The sequence below is a fragment of the Cavia porcellus genome, unplaced genomic scaffold (assembly GCF_034190915.1).
Source record: "Cavia porcellus strain 051 isolate PalLab524CR breed Dunkin Hartley unplaced genomic scaffold, mCavPor4.1 scaffold_9, whole genome shotgun sequence".
In the NCBI taxonomy this organism is placed as follows: domain Eukaryota; kingdom Metazoa; phylum Chordata; class Mammalia; order Rodentia; family Caviidae; genus Cavia; species Cavia porcellus.
The window spans coordinates 57,150,856-57,166,456 of record NW_026947492.1 but is presented as its reverse complement, the minus strand read 5'-3'; the positions used below and the strand labels follow the sequence as shown (position 1 = coordinate 57,166,456).

Below are 15,601 nucleotides of genomic sequence, written 5' to 3'. Positions count from 1 at the left end.
ATTGCTTCCCTTTCAATTTCATTGAATAGTTTGAGGAGTGTCGGCATTAGGTCTTCTTTATATTTCTTGTAGAATTCTGCAGTGAATCCATCTGGGCCTGGGCTCTTCTTGGTGGGCAAGGACCCAATTACATTCTCAATTTCATTAGAAGAGATTGGGTTATTCAACAGTTTTATATCCTCTTGATCTAGCTTTGGTACTTCATGTGCTTCTAAGAATCTGTCTATTTCTTCTGTGTTATCAAACTTTTGAGAGTAGAGGTTTTCAAAATAGGTGTTGATGATCCTCTGTATTTCTATTGGGTCTGTAGTGATTTCTCCTTTTTCATTTCTTATTGCATGAATTTGAGCTTTTTCTTTCCTTTTTTTAATAAGGTTGGCTAGGGGCTTATCGATTTTATTTATTCTTTCAAAGAACCAACTCTTTGATTCGTTGATTCTTTGGATTGTTTTCTTAGTCTCTATTGCATTGATTTCTGCTCTGATTCTTATAATTTCCTCTCTTCTTTTGGCTTTGGGCTTGACTTGCTCTTCTTTTTCTAGCTGTTTGAGGTGTAGCATCAAGTTATTTACTTGTATTCGTTCTGTTTTCCTGATGTGGGAACTCAGTGCAATAAATTTTCCTCTCAGAACGGCTTTCATTGCATCCCACAGATTCCGGTAAGTTGTATCTGCATTTTCATTTTCTTGTAGGTATTGTTTAATTTCTTCTTTAATTTCTTCTGTGACCCACTGATTACTCAAGAGTGTGTTATTTAGTTTCCATGTGTTTGCGGAATTTTTGCAGTATCCTTTGTCATTAATTTCTAATTTCAGAGCGCTATGATCCGATAATATGCAAGGGATGATTTCAACTCTTTTGCATTTGCTTAAATATGTTCTGTGAGCTAATATATGGTCTATTTTAGAAAATGATCCATGTACTGCTGAGAAGAATGTGTATTCTGATGTTGTTGGGTGGAACATTCTGTATATGTCTATCAAACCCATTTGTTCACAGGTGTGATTCAGTTCTGTTATTTCTTTGCTCATTTTCTGTCTGGTTGATCTGTCCCTTGGTGTCAGTGGTGTATTAAGGTCTCCTGTTACAATTGTGTTACTGATAATTTGAGTTTTCATTTCTGTTAATAATTGTTTTATATAACTGGGTGCTCTGGAGTTTGGTGCGTATATATTTAAGATAGTTATCTCTTCCTCTTGGAGTTTTCCCCTTACGAGGATGTAGTGACCTTCTTTGTCCTTTATGGTCATTGTTGGTTTAAAGTTCACGTTGTCTGCAAACAGAATGGCTACTCCTGCCTTTTTTTGGATTCCTGCTGCATGAAGAATTGTTTTCCATCCTTTGACTTTCAGTCTGTGAGTACCTTTCTGGGTTAGATGGGTTTCCTGTAAACAGCATATGGTTGGATTTTGTTTCTTGATCCATTCTGCTAGTCTGTTTCTTTTGATTGGTGCATTGAGACCATTTACATTAATGGTTATTACTGTTAAATGCTGGTTAATTGTAGGAATGTTATCTCTCTGCTGTTGCATCTTTATCTTTCTGTTCTGTTTAATTATTTGCTTTGCTTAGTGGTTTTTTCCTTTGTGTATCTAAACTGTCTTTCAATATTTTTTGCAGGGTTGGTTTGGTGTTCATGAAGTTCTTCAGCTGTTCTTTGTCATGGAAGTATCGTATTGCACCATCTATTTTGAATGATAGTTTTTCAGGATATATCAGTCTTGGTTGGAAATCATTTTGCTTTAGGATCTGGAATACTTCACTCCATGCTCTTCTTGACTTTATCGTTTGTGCTGAGAAGTCAGCTGTGATTCTGATAGGTTTTCCTTTATAAGTGATTTGTCTTTTCTCTCTGACAGCTTTTAATAATCTATTCTTGTGTTGGATTTCTGGGATGGTGACTATTATATGTCTGGGTGTAGTTTTATTTTGGTTATGACTGTTTGGAGTTCTATATGCTTCACTGATCCTGATGTCAGTTTCTGATCTCATGCTTGGGAAATTTTCAGCTATTACTTCTCTAAATATCCTCCTGACATCCTTCATGTTGTCTCCCTCTCTTTCATTAATCCCTATCATTCTTATGTTATTCTTCTTTGCATCGTCTTGCAGTTGTTGAATTGTTGTTTCCTGGTTCCTTGTTATTTTCAAAAGATCTTTCCTTTCCTGTTCACTAGCTGCAATCCTGTCTTCAAGGTCTGAAATTCTATCTTCACTTTCATTAAGGCGGTTTTTAACAACTTTCAGTGGAGTTTTATTTCCTGTATATCTCTGTGCATCTGCATTATGTATTCTGTTTGTTTCTTATATTGCTCATCTAGGGATTCTATCTTTTTGTTTAGTTCCTCCAATTTTTTATCTGTGTTTTCTTTAGATATATTTAGAATCTCTTTCATTTCTTTTATCATTTCTTCTTTTATCTGGGAGATTATTTCGAGTTTGAATTTCTTTAAAGCTTCCTGGAGTTGCTTGCCAATTTCAGTGGCTATTGTGTCCGATATATGAGGTGGATGGGATATATTTTCTTCTATATACATCGCTCCTAGGGTTTCTTGAGATGGGCTGGAGGTTTGAGGTTGTAATTTGGTCTTTCGTTTTGTCATTTTCCTATATTTCTGTGTTTCAAGTGTTACTTGAAAGCTTCCTCAGGATCTGTTGAAAATCCCCTTCTATGTTTGGAGCTACTGGGACTCTGGCGCCGCGCTACTCCAAGCCATTAGGCCTACAGAACCATTGGCCCTCCTCTGCCTGCTCAGAACTCCACAGTTCCAGACAAGCTGGGCCTCAGGGACACTGTGTGCCCACCTGCCCCTTGGAAGCTCCACAGTTCTTCAATCGCAGCTGGGTTAGGGTACTCACCACAGGCCGCAGTGCTTCAGGAACCTGTGGACCCTCCCTGGTTGCAGAGATATCCACAGTCCTCCAGACACGCAGAGAGGCCAGTGAGGGCACCCCAGATCTGCCCAGCTCCTCCTCTGCAGACCTGTGGCCAGGCGCGGCAGCTAAACAGGCTGGGCTAGTCTGGTAGTGTGGGCCAGCCCACCTATCGGGAGCTCAGCAGGTCTCCAAATGAAGCCTGGAATGGGGAGGCTGATGTGGAAGCCTTAAACCCACCTATCTCCTTCACTGCACCTGGAAGCCTGAGGGAACTCCAGCAGTCTGGGCGCAGAAATCCAGAGTCCTCCAGACACGCAGAGAGGCCAGTGAGGGCACCCCAGATCTGCCCAGCTCCTCCTCTGCAGACCTGTGGCCAGGCGCGGCAGCTAAACAGGCTGGGCTAGGCTGGTAGTGTGGGCCAGCCCACCTATCGGGAGCTCAGCAGGTCTCCAAATGAAGCCGGGAATGGGGAGGCTGATGTGGAAGCCTTAAACCCACCTCTCTCCTTCACTGCACCTGGAAGCCTGAGGGAACTCCAGCAGTCTGGGCGCAGAAATCCAGAGTCCTCCAGACACGCAGAGAGGCCAGTGAGGGCACCCCAGATCTCAAACTACCATCTTCTGATTATAGATTCTGAGACATCTGCAGGTCTAGCCAAAAGATCATGTTTTCTTACACAGTTAGTACTGAAGATGCCATGCCTCACAATTCAACTTGTAGTTCTATGTAAAGCATTGTGTGGTTGAAGAATATTTGCAAAGAGTGCTTTTCAGAGAAAGTGATAGCCTCTTTCCTCATTTTAGTGACGATGAGAGCTGGTCATAGGGCTTTTATCTAGAATGGGTGGCAACTTGGGCTGTGCATCAGCTTCATTAAGTTCATTTACCCTGTGATTTAGTATCTCAACCTTCATCCATTATCTCTGCTTCTATTTTTCAATTCTTACGTTACTTCTTTTTAAATTCAGAGATAACTTTATCATACTGGTTTGAATATGAATCCAAAAACGTGAAGATTATAGGACACAGGTCCAGTAATTCCTAAAGTCACAAGCTCCACTGGGGAATGGACTAAGGAAGAAGGTGCCCAAGACACATGGTTGGGAGATGACCTTGAGAGCTCCAAAGAGCTCACAAGGGCTTCCAGGAGTCTCTCACCCCAGAGCTCAATCATTATATGACATGCACTGGGATTGGACTAATATGAATTTAGATCAGCATGAGAGAAGTGGTGATGATTACTTGGTTCTGTTCTCTCCAAGGGAACTTGGAGAAAGTTCTGAGCAGAGCTCTCCCCACATGACTATGATCCTGCAGAGAATAAAATAATAATAAGAAACAGATGACATGCTCTACTGGTGACTTAATTATTTTACCCTCCCTCATGGAGTCTTGTCACCTTTCTTCTGACACTAAAGTTACAGGTCTACTGAGAGATGAGCTAATGATGAGTTTTCCATAAAACTATGTCGACTCTTTTTAGGTTTAGCAAACTCCTTCACACTTCACAATAGGTAAGTGGGTCTATATTCAAGGGATATAGAATGAGTTGGGTCAACAGGGTCCTGGAAACATCATGGAAGGAAGGTGGGATGGAATGAATCAAGAGTTTGTTGGATTCAGATGAACAGTGCAGCTCTGGCCAATATATTATTCAAATGTTCATCTGGCAGTGCAATTGGGAAATTTTTAGTAATTTAATTTAATGACTGAAAATTAGCAGAGCTTTTCATATAAAATATTAAAATAATTTCAAGTATGCATTTTTGTTCTCCGAAGGAAGTTACTATTTTACTAAATCAATTTACTATTTACTAAATCAATTCTCAGGGAAAATATGGTCATTTTAGAATGCAGCTTTTAAGTTTGTATTTTTACTTCTTATTTTAAAAACTTCCAATATGACTGCTTGAGAAATGTTAGGTTTTTCTGCTACCATTTTTTGAGATATTTAAACATACATTTGGAAAAGTAATATCTACAGTTGTTTATTTTAACTTTTCTAATTCATTACTATTTAGTGAGGTTCATTCTTTCAAAAATCCTCCCACAAACACAATTTAGTTCATTTCTCCAAAGTGAACATTCCACTTTGTCATATGAACCTTTCTATTACCTTCACAAATTTATATTGAATGGTTTCAGTAGTTACCCATGTGCTCTACCAGTTACAAAATCTCATTTCTGAGCACAGTGAAAGTTAGACTGCATTGATATTGAAAATAAATAACACAAACTGATGACAATAGATACCTCTGCCTTTCCACTAAAGTCTAAAAATAAACTCTGTAAGAATGTTATAAGCAGAAAGACCATTCTTGTCCATTTATATTTTCTCCATTCATCTTTACCATAAAAACATTTTGTACTCTCATTGGCAACAGATATGCCAAATGAGGAAAATATTTAGAATGCAACACTTTCATTTCTCTGACCTCATATTCATTTCCCAGTGGGTGCTACATTCTTCAACTACCACTGGTTGTTAAAACCTTTATTGGCAACAGGTAAGTAGGAAATGGAATTCTCTTTACAGATTATAAAGATTATGATGACAAATGAAAATGAAAACTGGTTCACAAGAGTACAACATGGCCCTTAAATCATTACTAGAAGCAGAAAAACTTTCTCATACACAGCTGGAATATCCTTGCTTGTGACAAAGTACCATTAGGGTTTGCTGTTTCAATACTTTTGAATAGCCATTGGGATTTCCTGTTTCAATAACCTTCTCTTGATATGGCTCAAAATACCATTAAACAACTGTCATAGTGAGCAACAGTGAAGAGTCCAACCTCCAGATATCTGTCAATCTTTTCAATAAAAAAATGACAGAATTTGCATATTTTTGCAGAAAAGGAGTTGTGGTGAAAAGCGTTCTTCTATTGAAATAGTCTTGAAAATTTGTTTCATGTTTTTCAGGAGGGGAAAACTCACATTTTACAAATGCTGTGTTCTCAGGACCATCTTGTTGCTGATGACATTGCCTTCCCATTGGGATTCAGGTTCCTCTCGTCTACTCTCTTTTTATTAACCCAATTTTAATACTGTCAGTCAGTGGAGTTCCTTAACCAATATACTCACACACCTACCTGATTCCCGTATGTATGCTGAATTTCATTCCAGACCAGTTTTGTATCTGACTTTAATTTATTAATAAGAACCATGTTGAAGAGAGTGATGTGATGCTGATACAATGGTTATAGTAATAAGAAGCCACTGGGGTGTCTTTTTATGTATGTAAGGTACAGAATAATGTGCTGGACATAAGCCATCTTATCTCTGAACTGTAACATGCAGATTATGCTCATACTACAGATAAGGAAGGAGGTGTGTGTCTTCCTTGCCATTCTTTTGTGTTACAGTCAGACCAGGCCCAAGTCTGGAGGTACCCAAAGTTGCAGAAGAGTCTGTAAGAGCTTCTGCCTCTCCTACTGATTCCATCTATCTCATGCCCCTGTCTCAATTTCATGAGCTGTGCATTTTTTCTTGTTAGGGTCTGTTTTATGATAACTATAACAAGATGGTCCATTGTCTTAGTAACTAAAGAAATAATAGCATGTTTCAGTGAATTATTTCTGGATTATAATACTAATGAGAATATGGACTTCATTATGTTCCTCCTTATGGCACAATAGACTTTACTGTGAGTTAGGACAGTTTCCAAAAGTGACTGGTCAAATGGAATGCTATTTCTTTTACTTTCTGTGTTTAAATCCTCCTTAAGTCTAGTGTTGCCCACTAGACTTTTTGTAACTCATTCCTCGCATGGCTCCATCAGACCTTTCTTCTGAGTTACTTGTGATTTATTCATGTATTTATTAACCTCTAGTATCTCTGAGAGCAACTTTTTACCTATATTCCTGTGATAGATCTCCTAGGCACCTTAACAGGCAGCATTGTCAGTTATAAAGGCTATATTACCAGAAGAGTCTTCTAGGAAATCCTGCTGGTAGAGAGACTTCCTGTTCTGTCCACCGAGCTCTTCAGCTGTGTAGTGCACAGCATGTATGAGCAGGTAGAGGTATGGCTGGAAGGGAAGGAATATAACTAGTTTTCATGAAATGTTCATTTACTCCAGAATGTATTTGCTTATATGATAATATCTTCATGTAGTATTAGCTATGTCTTTTCCCCTTTATATCACTCCCACTCAAGAACAGTACAAAGATATTTTGAATACGTTTTTCAATAATAAAGATTTGTGAGAGCCATACAATTTAGATCCAGATGGATGACTGACCATAAGTTTTTGTCATCTTTCTGAGTGTTCCATGGGAGGTAATATGGATGAGTGATCATGACTTCCTTAAATTATGTCACTTTCATAAATTAGTGCTCAGGATAAAGCAGAGTAGTTTCTTTCCACCAAAGTAGTTTTTCTAGATTCAGTTAATGACCTTCTAATATCATGCCACCATAGGATATAGAGTATCACCTCACATTTGCATGTGTCTGTCCAGCCTTAGTCGTTTGTCTTTGAAGAACAAGTACAGCAAATAATACTGAAAATAATATAGTCCTATCCTCTCAGTTCATAGTAGATTTTAATAATATGTTTGAGCAATTTGAAATAGTTGTGTATTGTTTAAGGTTAAATTGTTGAAACAAATTAAACTATAGATTTAATTTCAGAAAAATCACATGCAAGAATTCATAATTCACATTTAGTTTATTTTATCTCAATCTTTTAAAGTAAAACCTTTAAGTATTGTTATATATTAATGGTATTTGTCTAAACATTATCAAGGTGTATTTTATAATGTACAGAAGATATTTTTAGCAAACATCATTTATAAGTACATGACATACAAGGCCACTTAGGGGTCTATGTTTGTGACACTGCGTGAAACACAAAATTCAGAAACTGCTACCTAATCAGATTAAAATATTTTATTTTCCTTTTCTGCACACATGTGAGTAAATCTTCATTTACTGAATAACACAATGCAGGTACAAGGGAAAATAAAACTATAGATTTTGAAATTAAAGGTGAAATGAAATGAGAATACTTTATTTCTCATGAAAGTTTCACTGCAGAGGTGAAGGTGCAGCCCACCAGGGAGACCCATACTGCAGCGATGATCAGAAACTTCTGGGAAAGACAAAGTCCAGAAAACTGCTGGAGAGTGTGAAGTGGAGGTGCCTCTATAAGTGGGGAAAGTACACATGGGGATGAATCTATGTATTTTTATGGAGAAATAGTGTTGGTTGGGAGTGACTTAAAAGGAGCTAATACATGTGATAAAGAATTTTCAATGCTTTTCTCCTCAGATAGGTGCTGTGTCTTCTCCATGAAGATGAATAAAAATGGCAGATTTTCCAATTTTATTGATGTTCAGCACATATTTTTCTTTGAAATAATCATTGGAGTCATGGCCAACACTTTTTTGCTTCTCTGTCATGTCCTCATATTTCTTCTGGAGCACAAGGCAAAGCCCACTGATCTGACCATTGGTCACTTGAGCCTTATCCATATAGCAATGCTTTTAATTGCAGGTTTTATAGCGATAGATCTATTCGGGTTTCAGCACTTGGGGGATGACACCACATGTAAATGTGTTATCTATTTGCACAGGTTAATGAGGGGCCTCTCTATTTGTACCACTTGCCTGCTGAGTGTCCTCCAGGCCATCACCCTCAGCCCCAGAACCTGCTGTTTGACTAAATTCAAACACAAATCCCTGCAACAGAACCTGTGTTGTTTTCTCTTTTTATGGGTCTTCAATATGCTCATCAATGGTCGTTTCTTAATCTCCACTGTTGCCACTCCCAATGTGACCTCACACAATCTTATTGTTGTCACTCAGTCTTGCTCCATTTTGCCCATTACTTCCTTCCTCAAGTACATATCTTTGTCACTGATGGTTTTCCAGCACATGACATTTATAGGGCTCATGGCACTCTCAAGTGGGTACATGGTGATTCTCTTGTGCAAACATAAAAGACAATTGCAGCATCTTCACTGCACCAAACTATCTCCAAAATCATCCCCAGAAAAAAGGGCCACCCAGACTATTTTGTTGCTCATGAGTTTCTTCACTGTCATGTATGTTTTGGACAGTATTATTGAATATACCTCGGCAATGTTGTGGAACCATGACCCAATCAGTCGTTGTATCCAGATGCTGATTGGCAATGGCTATGCCACAGTCAGTCCCTTGGTGCTCATCAGTACTGAAAGACGATTGATTAAGTGTTTTTTATAAATGTAGGGGCAAACATAAGAATTTTTTTCTTTTGTTTCACAATGAGTAATCTTTCTGACAATGGGCAACTAAATTTCTGGAAAACCATTTAAAATGAGGTAATTATGATTTTTCTACTAAGTGTATTTACTTTAACGCATGCTCCTGATAAGTGTATACTAGATAATGTAACAGTATATTCCTTTAGGAAGCACAATAATGTACTCAATATTAACCTTTTTAAGAACTGCAAATCTGGTTTTACACTGTAAAAAACTTAATGTGATATCATTGGATTTTTAGAATAGACCAAGAGACTAAGAATAAACAGTAAGAACGCATCATAATTTTGCAAAAAAAAATTGGGATGCTACTGTATTAATTAATTTCTGTATAGTATTATGATGATATTTGCTGGTTTATATGCTTCATATTTACTTTTGTTTCATTTCAGTTGCATCTCAAGAACCTTATTTTAAAAATTTAGATGGGAACAGAAACTTTATATAAAAAATTTCTTGAATTACTCACTTATTCAATAGTTTCACATAGTAGATTCTCAAGCACATAAATAACTTTGTATGGGATAATCGTATAACTGGGGCTTTTGTGTAGGGTTAAATAAAAAATTCCATAAATTAAGAGTATTATGGTCTTAATTCTCTGGATATCATTTAATATTACCAGAACTAACATTAGAAGAATGGCAAATTTTGTTTCTGTTCTCTCACTAAATTTGCATACTTTTAAAATAGTATATGTTATAAATACATAAGGAAAGTGGATCATGATGGGCAGAGTACAATATATGTTCAAATTGATAGCTTTTTTAAATTTTGGAAATCAAATAACCAATACTCACAAGTATCCTTGAATTACTTTATTAGTGTTATAACTTAAATAACAAATGTTAGAGTTATTTTCTTTCTTGTCTTAACAGAATGCTATAAGTAACAGAAATTATATATATATATATATATATATATATATATATACTGAAATCAGAATTAATTACAAATCCCTTTTTCTGCAGTACTATGTTATTGTAAATGGTGTCACAATATAGTCAATGTGAAAAGTTTATGCTCTAAATTTTATATAAATTAACACAAACATTTAAAATCTTTATGAGTACTTATAAAACTAAATGTAATTCGAGTGTCCAGATACGAAGAATTCTCTAAAACCAGGTTATAAAGCAAAACATACACTGTGCTACCATGGCAGCATTCAGAAATATTCCAGATAATCTTTTATGTGGTCTGTCAGCACAGGGTACAGAAATTCCTGCCCTCACTTAGGTCATCAGTATCTGGGTGTTGAAACTGAAGGTCCACATTAAGTGCAGCTTCCGGGAGACAAACGTTTGGCAAAATGAGTGCTAAAGGCAATAAGAAAAGGACTTCTCTACCCTCCTACAGTGGCAATGTAAATTTTCCTTTAAGGCCATTTTGATTTCAAATGTAACAAAAGTGTGATTCAAATATCTGAGAGTAGTTCTCCAGAGCATGTAAGAGAAAAAGTGAAAATCCATGCCATGACATTTCTGGATTTTTATCAACAATATATGAGTGCGGACTTTACATTTATACAGTATTTCAGAACCTAGTATCACAGTAGAAGTCACTGAAAAAATTAGATGAGCAATCCTACCAACACTATTATACTGTTATATACTATCCAAACATGAGAAATGTTAAAGGAATAAAAAAGACATAACATTTGGAATGGAAATGCATATTTTAAAATCTGTCCTTTAAAATATACGAGTTAAATGATACTTCCACTGTACAGTACCACCCCTCAAGCTACTTCCAGCAAACATTTAATGAAATCTTTCCAAGAATATTCCTGAAGACACTGAAAATTAAGAAAAGTAGTAGAACTTTTATAAGAGACACAACATGGAGATGTGCCCTACACAGGTGTCAATTTTGCAATTCTTTCTCTCAAGGATGTTTCTGTGTCTCTCATGAACAGACCTGGTAGTGGTAACTGAAAATACATCTTTATGACCTGAGAAAAGAGCAGAATAAAACCTTAGTTTAGGCAGTCTAGTAGAAAAATTCAGAGGGGTCCATCAGAGAATGGGTTCTCTACAGTTAGATCTGGATGAAATGGCAGTGCAAATACAAATGGACCATGTCTAACTGAATATAACTGAGTTTGAACAAACACAAGTAGGTTAAAAATAAAGGTCTGTTTAATCTAAACCTGTAGAGTACCTTCAAAAACAAAACATAAACATGCCCTATTATATCTTGAAAGGACTAAAAACACTGCATAATACAAATTTCCTCTCTTCTGAAATAAGCAGAAGAAACATAGATAAAATAGTCATCCTTCCATAATTAGCAAATTTAATCAAATTATAATCCATATTCCAACAACATTCTTCATGGAACTAGAAAAAAACAGTCTTAAAATTAATATGGAATGAGAAGAGACCAGAATACTAAAGTAATGCCTGATAATAAGAACAAAGTGAGATGTATCACAAAGCTGAGTTCAAGTTATACTACAAATTGCCAGGGATAAAAGTGGCATAGCATTAGCACGTAAACAGATATGGGGAACAATGGAACACTACAGAGGGATATTGAAACATCTCCAGATGTATGTCTTTCAAGTGGCCAAAAACATATACTGAAGGAAAGATAGCCTCTTTAAAAAATAGTTCTGAGAAGATTGTCTATCCATAGCCAATTAGTCTAGACCTGTTTATCTCACCATTTATGAAACTAAAATAAAAATGAATTGAAGATATGAGTGTTAAACCAGAAACACTGAATCTAATGGAAAATAAAATGGGTAAGAATCTTGAAGGCATAAGTGTAGGCAAGGTCCTTCTGGACAGAACTGTAATTGCACAAGAAATAACAAGACTCAACAAATGTGATTATATCAAATTGAAAAGATTCAGCACAGCGAGGAAAAGAAGCAGTATATTGAAGAGACAAACTTCAGAAGGAAAATATTTTTCTGTCTCCTCTTCAGACAGCGGACTAATATCTAGACAAATTTAAAAAATTAGACTACAACAATAAAAGATCCAATCAAGAAATGGCCAAGTGAATTAAATAGACACTTATCAGAAGAAGCAGAAATAATCAAAACCATATGAAAATATGTTCAGAATCTCTGAAAATTAGAGAAGTTCAAATTAACACAATATTAAGGTTTCATCTTATACCAGAATGTTAATCATCAAGAATTCTGATAACAACAAATGTTCAGGTGGATATAGTAAAAAAAGGAACACTCCTACATGGTTGTGGGAATGTAAACTAGTACAACTATTATGTAAACCAGTATGGAGATTTTGCCAAGAATTAAAATTAGCAATTCTATTTTACTTAGCTATTCCTCTTTTAGATAACTTTTCAAAGGAGCTAAAAAATGTTACATTACGCTGATCCATGCACATCAATGTTTAATGGCACCATAATTCATAATAGCTAGGTCCTGGATCCAGGCTGTATATTCATCAACAGATAAAGAAAGTGTGCTAACTATGCATGAGGGAATACTACCCAGATACCCATAAGGATAAATTTTCAACCTTTTGTAGGAAAGTGGATACACCTGAAAATATAAGTTTAAGGGAAATAAATCAGACCCACAAGGTTCAACACTGTACGGCATATCTAATTTGAGTGAGGCATTTAACAAAGAACAAAATAAACAATTGGTAGAAAAAACATGGAGCTAGATCTTTTGCAGTGGGAATGGCCCCCAAAGACAAAGGATGAGGGAGTAGGAGGGGAAGTGGAAGTATAAATATCTGGGAAATATGTACATTTTAAAAATACCAACAATGAGTGTAAAAATGATGTGCTATAAACATGAACTAAAAAGAATATTGATCCTTTTTTTAAAAAAGGGAAAAAGGATTCAGAGATGGAGGGAGAGTATTTAGTGGAGATAGAAAGTGGATTGAAAAAGTATCAAGAGGTATTATGTACATGTGCCTGCTCCCTAAGGTGAATGTGAATTTCATGGCAAACATATACTAATTCAATAAAATATTTGTAAGGAACAGTATGTCTTTATACATGTACATTTTATTAAAATTTAAAGATTCACCATATATCATAACCAGAATTCATAAAGTCAGTTAAGACTCATTAATTGTGTAATCCTGGGTTTGGCATTCACTGATTGCCTTGACTCTTTAGAACTTTCTTAGTTGTCTGTACACTGAGAAAATTTGAATCATATCTGGGGTTCTTGCATTATATTGTATTGTTATTCATGTTTTTATATTCAGTAGAATGGTTTGTAAAATTATTTACTACACAAACTTAAAATATAAAAAATATGAGAGTGATTCTATTGGGATGAGAGATTTAGGTGACATTTTCCGTATTTTTAATTTTTAATTCTATTATTGAATATTCCCTTTATTTTTATTAAGATTTTTGATGTAGGGGCTGGGGACTTAGCTCAGCGGCATAAGTGCCTGCCTTGCAAGCAGGCAGTCATGAGTTCGATCCCTGGTACCGATAAAAACGAAAAAGACAAAAAAAAAAAAAAAAAGATTTTTGATGTAATGCAGTCATATGTAGTGATCACATTCATTATAGGGACTTGCACCTGTACATGATATATCTTAGTATATTTCTCATTTACCTTGTTTCCCTTCACTTTCTCTTCTCATTTATGAAGCTTTGTTTCCATTTCATTCTTTTACTCTCATCTTTTCTGTTCCTTTCCTCCCTCTCCCAGTTCTCCAATCCTGTTGAACAATTTCTTCCTATTTCATGATATCTATTTTACTGGATTTTATATACAGTATCAATATCTCACACCAGAGAGACAATGCTATATGTACACATTAGTCTTATTTATTTCACGTAGGAGTAAGGTATTGACATTCACTCATTTGGTATAAATGTCTCAAATTTATTACTCTTTACAATTGGGTTTTATCATGAGTGGGTATTGGACTTCATCAAATCATTTTTCTGCATGTATTGAGATGACCATATGGTTTTTCTTTATAGTTCTGTTAATAATACATTTATTACATTTCATGATTTGCGTATCTTGAACCATTCCTACACTTCTGAATGAATCCTACTTGAACATGGTGTATAATTTTCCTGATGATTTGCTGCATTCTGATTGCCAGTATCTTACTGAAGATTTTTGCATCTATGTTCATTAAGGTGATTGCTCTGTAGTTTTGTTGTTGTTGTTGTTGTTGTTGTTGGATCTTTTCCTAGTTTTTGTATCAAGATAATTCTTGCTTCCAGGAACGATGTTAGAATTTTAGCTTACCTTTAATTTAATTAAAGAATTTCAACATTAGTGGCATTAGTTCTTCTCTGTATTTTTCTAAATATTAAAACAGAAACACTAAATTTACTGGAAAGGAAAGTAAGTAAAAATATTGAAGAGATAAGTATAAGCAGAAACTTTAGGAACAAAATGCAGACTGCCCAGGAAGTACATCAAAGGATCAACAAATGGGACTTCATCCTATTAATAATCTTTTACACATCTAAACAAATCACCAACAAAGTGAAAAGACAGACCAGAGAGTGTAAAATAATTTCAGCCAGTTGTCCGTCAAAGGACTCATATTTGAACATACAAAGAACTGAAAAACAACAGATCCTCAAATTCAAAGACCCAATACAAAAATTGGTAAGTAAGATGAATGTACACTTCTCAGATGAAGAGATGCAAATGAAAAATAAATATATAAAAATATTGAACTTCAATGGACAGTGAGGTGATGCAAATTAAAGTAACTCTGATATTACATCTCATTCCATTAACAGCTATTCCAAAAAACAGCCATTAACAAATGTTGGAGCATCTGCGGGGAAAAAGGAACCCTTCTCCATTGTTGATGGGAGTGTAGACTGCTACAATCACTGTAAAAATCAGTACGAAGGTTTCTCAAAAAACTGGGACTAGAGGTTCCATTTGACTCATCTATTCTATTCTGAGTATCTTTAAAACAAGAATTAAAAGCATCATAACACAGTAGTATGCATGCTCCCGTGTTTATAGCAATCAATTTGTAAAAGCTAAATTTTGAATGTAACCCAAATGCACACCAAACAATGCAGGGATAAAAAAAATGTGCTTTTTATATGCTAGAACCATAATAAAGTTGATGTTTTTATATCTAAATGGATGAGCCTTGAGACCTTAAACATGAGTGAATTAAATTGCACACACGTGTAAACATCTGATTAGCTCTGTGGTGTGAGAAACTTTAAATGAAAATAAGAACAAAAATGGACAATAGACATTGTGAAACAAAAAGAAATGGAAAATAAGGAGAGGGAGGGAAAGAAGAAACGAAAAATGCGCTTTGTAAACAGGGAGGGAAAGGGGATTTGAAAACTGGGTATGGGAATGGGAAGAAAACAAGGGGAAACAGGCTATATCATGTACACATACAACTTTCCTTTAACCAATGTGCTCATAATATATACTGAAATTGTACCAATAAAGATAAATCTCAAACTATAACAAAGCTGAATGTGTCTAGAGTTGTTTCTGTATCTTCCATTTTCT

General features: G+C 35.6%; 1 protein-coding gene across 1 annotated transcript; it reads left to right on the top strand.

The window, feature by feature from the left end:
- Positions 1–8,176: 8,176 nt before the first annotated feature.
- On the top strand, positions 8,177–9,085 carry Cavporv1r606 (vomeronasal 1 receptor cavPorV1R606). Its single transcript, NM_001167462.1, has one exon. It carries the CDS (start codon positions 8,177–8,179, stop codon positions 9,083–9,085), a length of 909 nt encoding a protein of 302 aa, NP_001160934.1.
- The last annotated feature ends 6,516 nt before the right edge of the window (positions 9,086–15,601 follow it).

Excerpts from the sequence above, each read along its gene's own strand:
- Cavporv1r606 (NM_001167462.1), top strand. The coding sequence starts at position 8,177 with ATGAATAAAAATGGCAGATTTTCCAATTTTATTGATGTTCAGCACATA.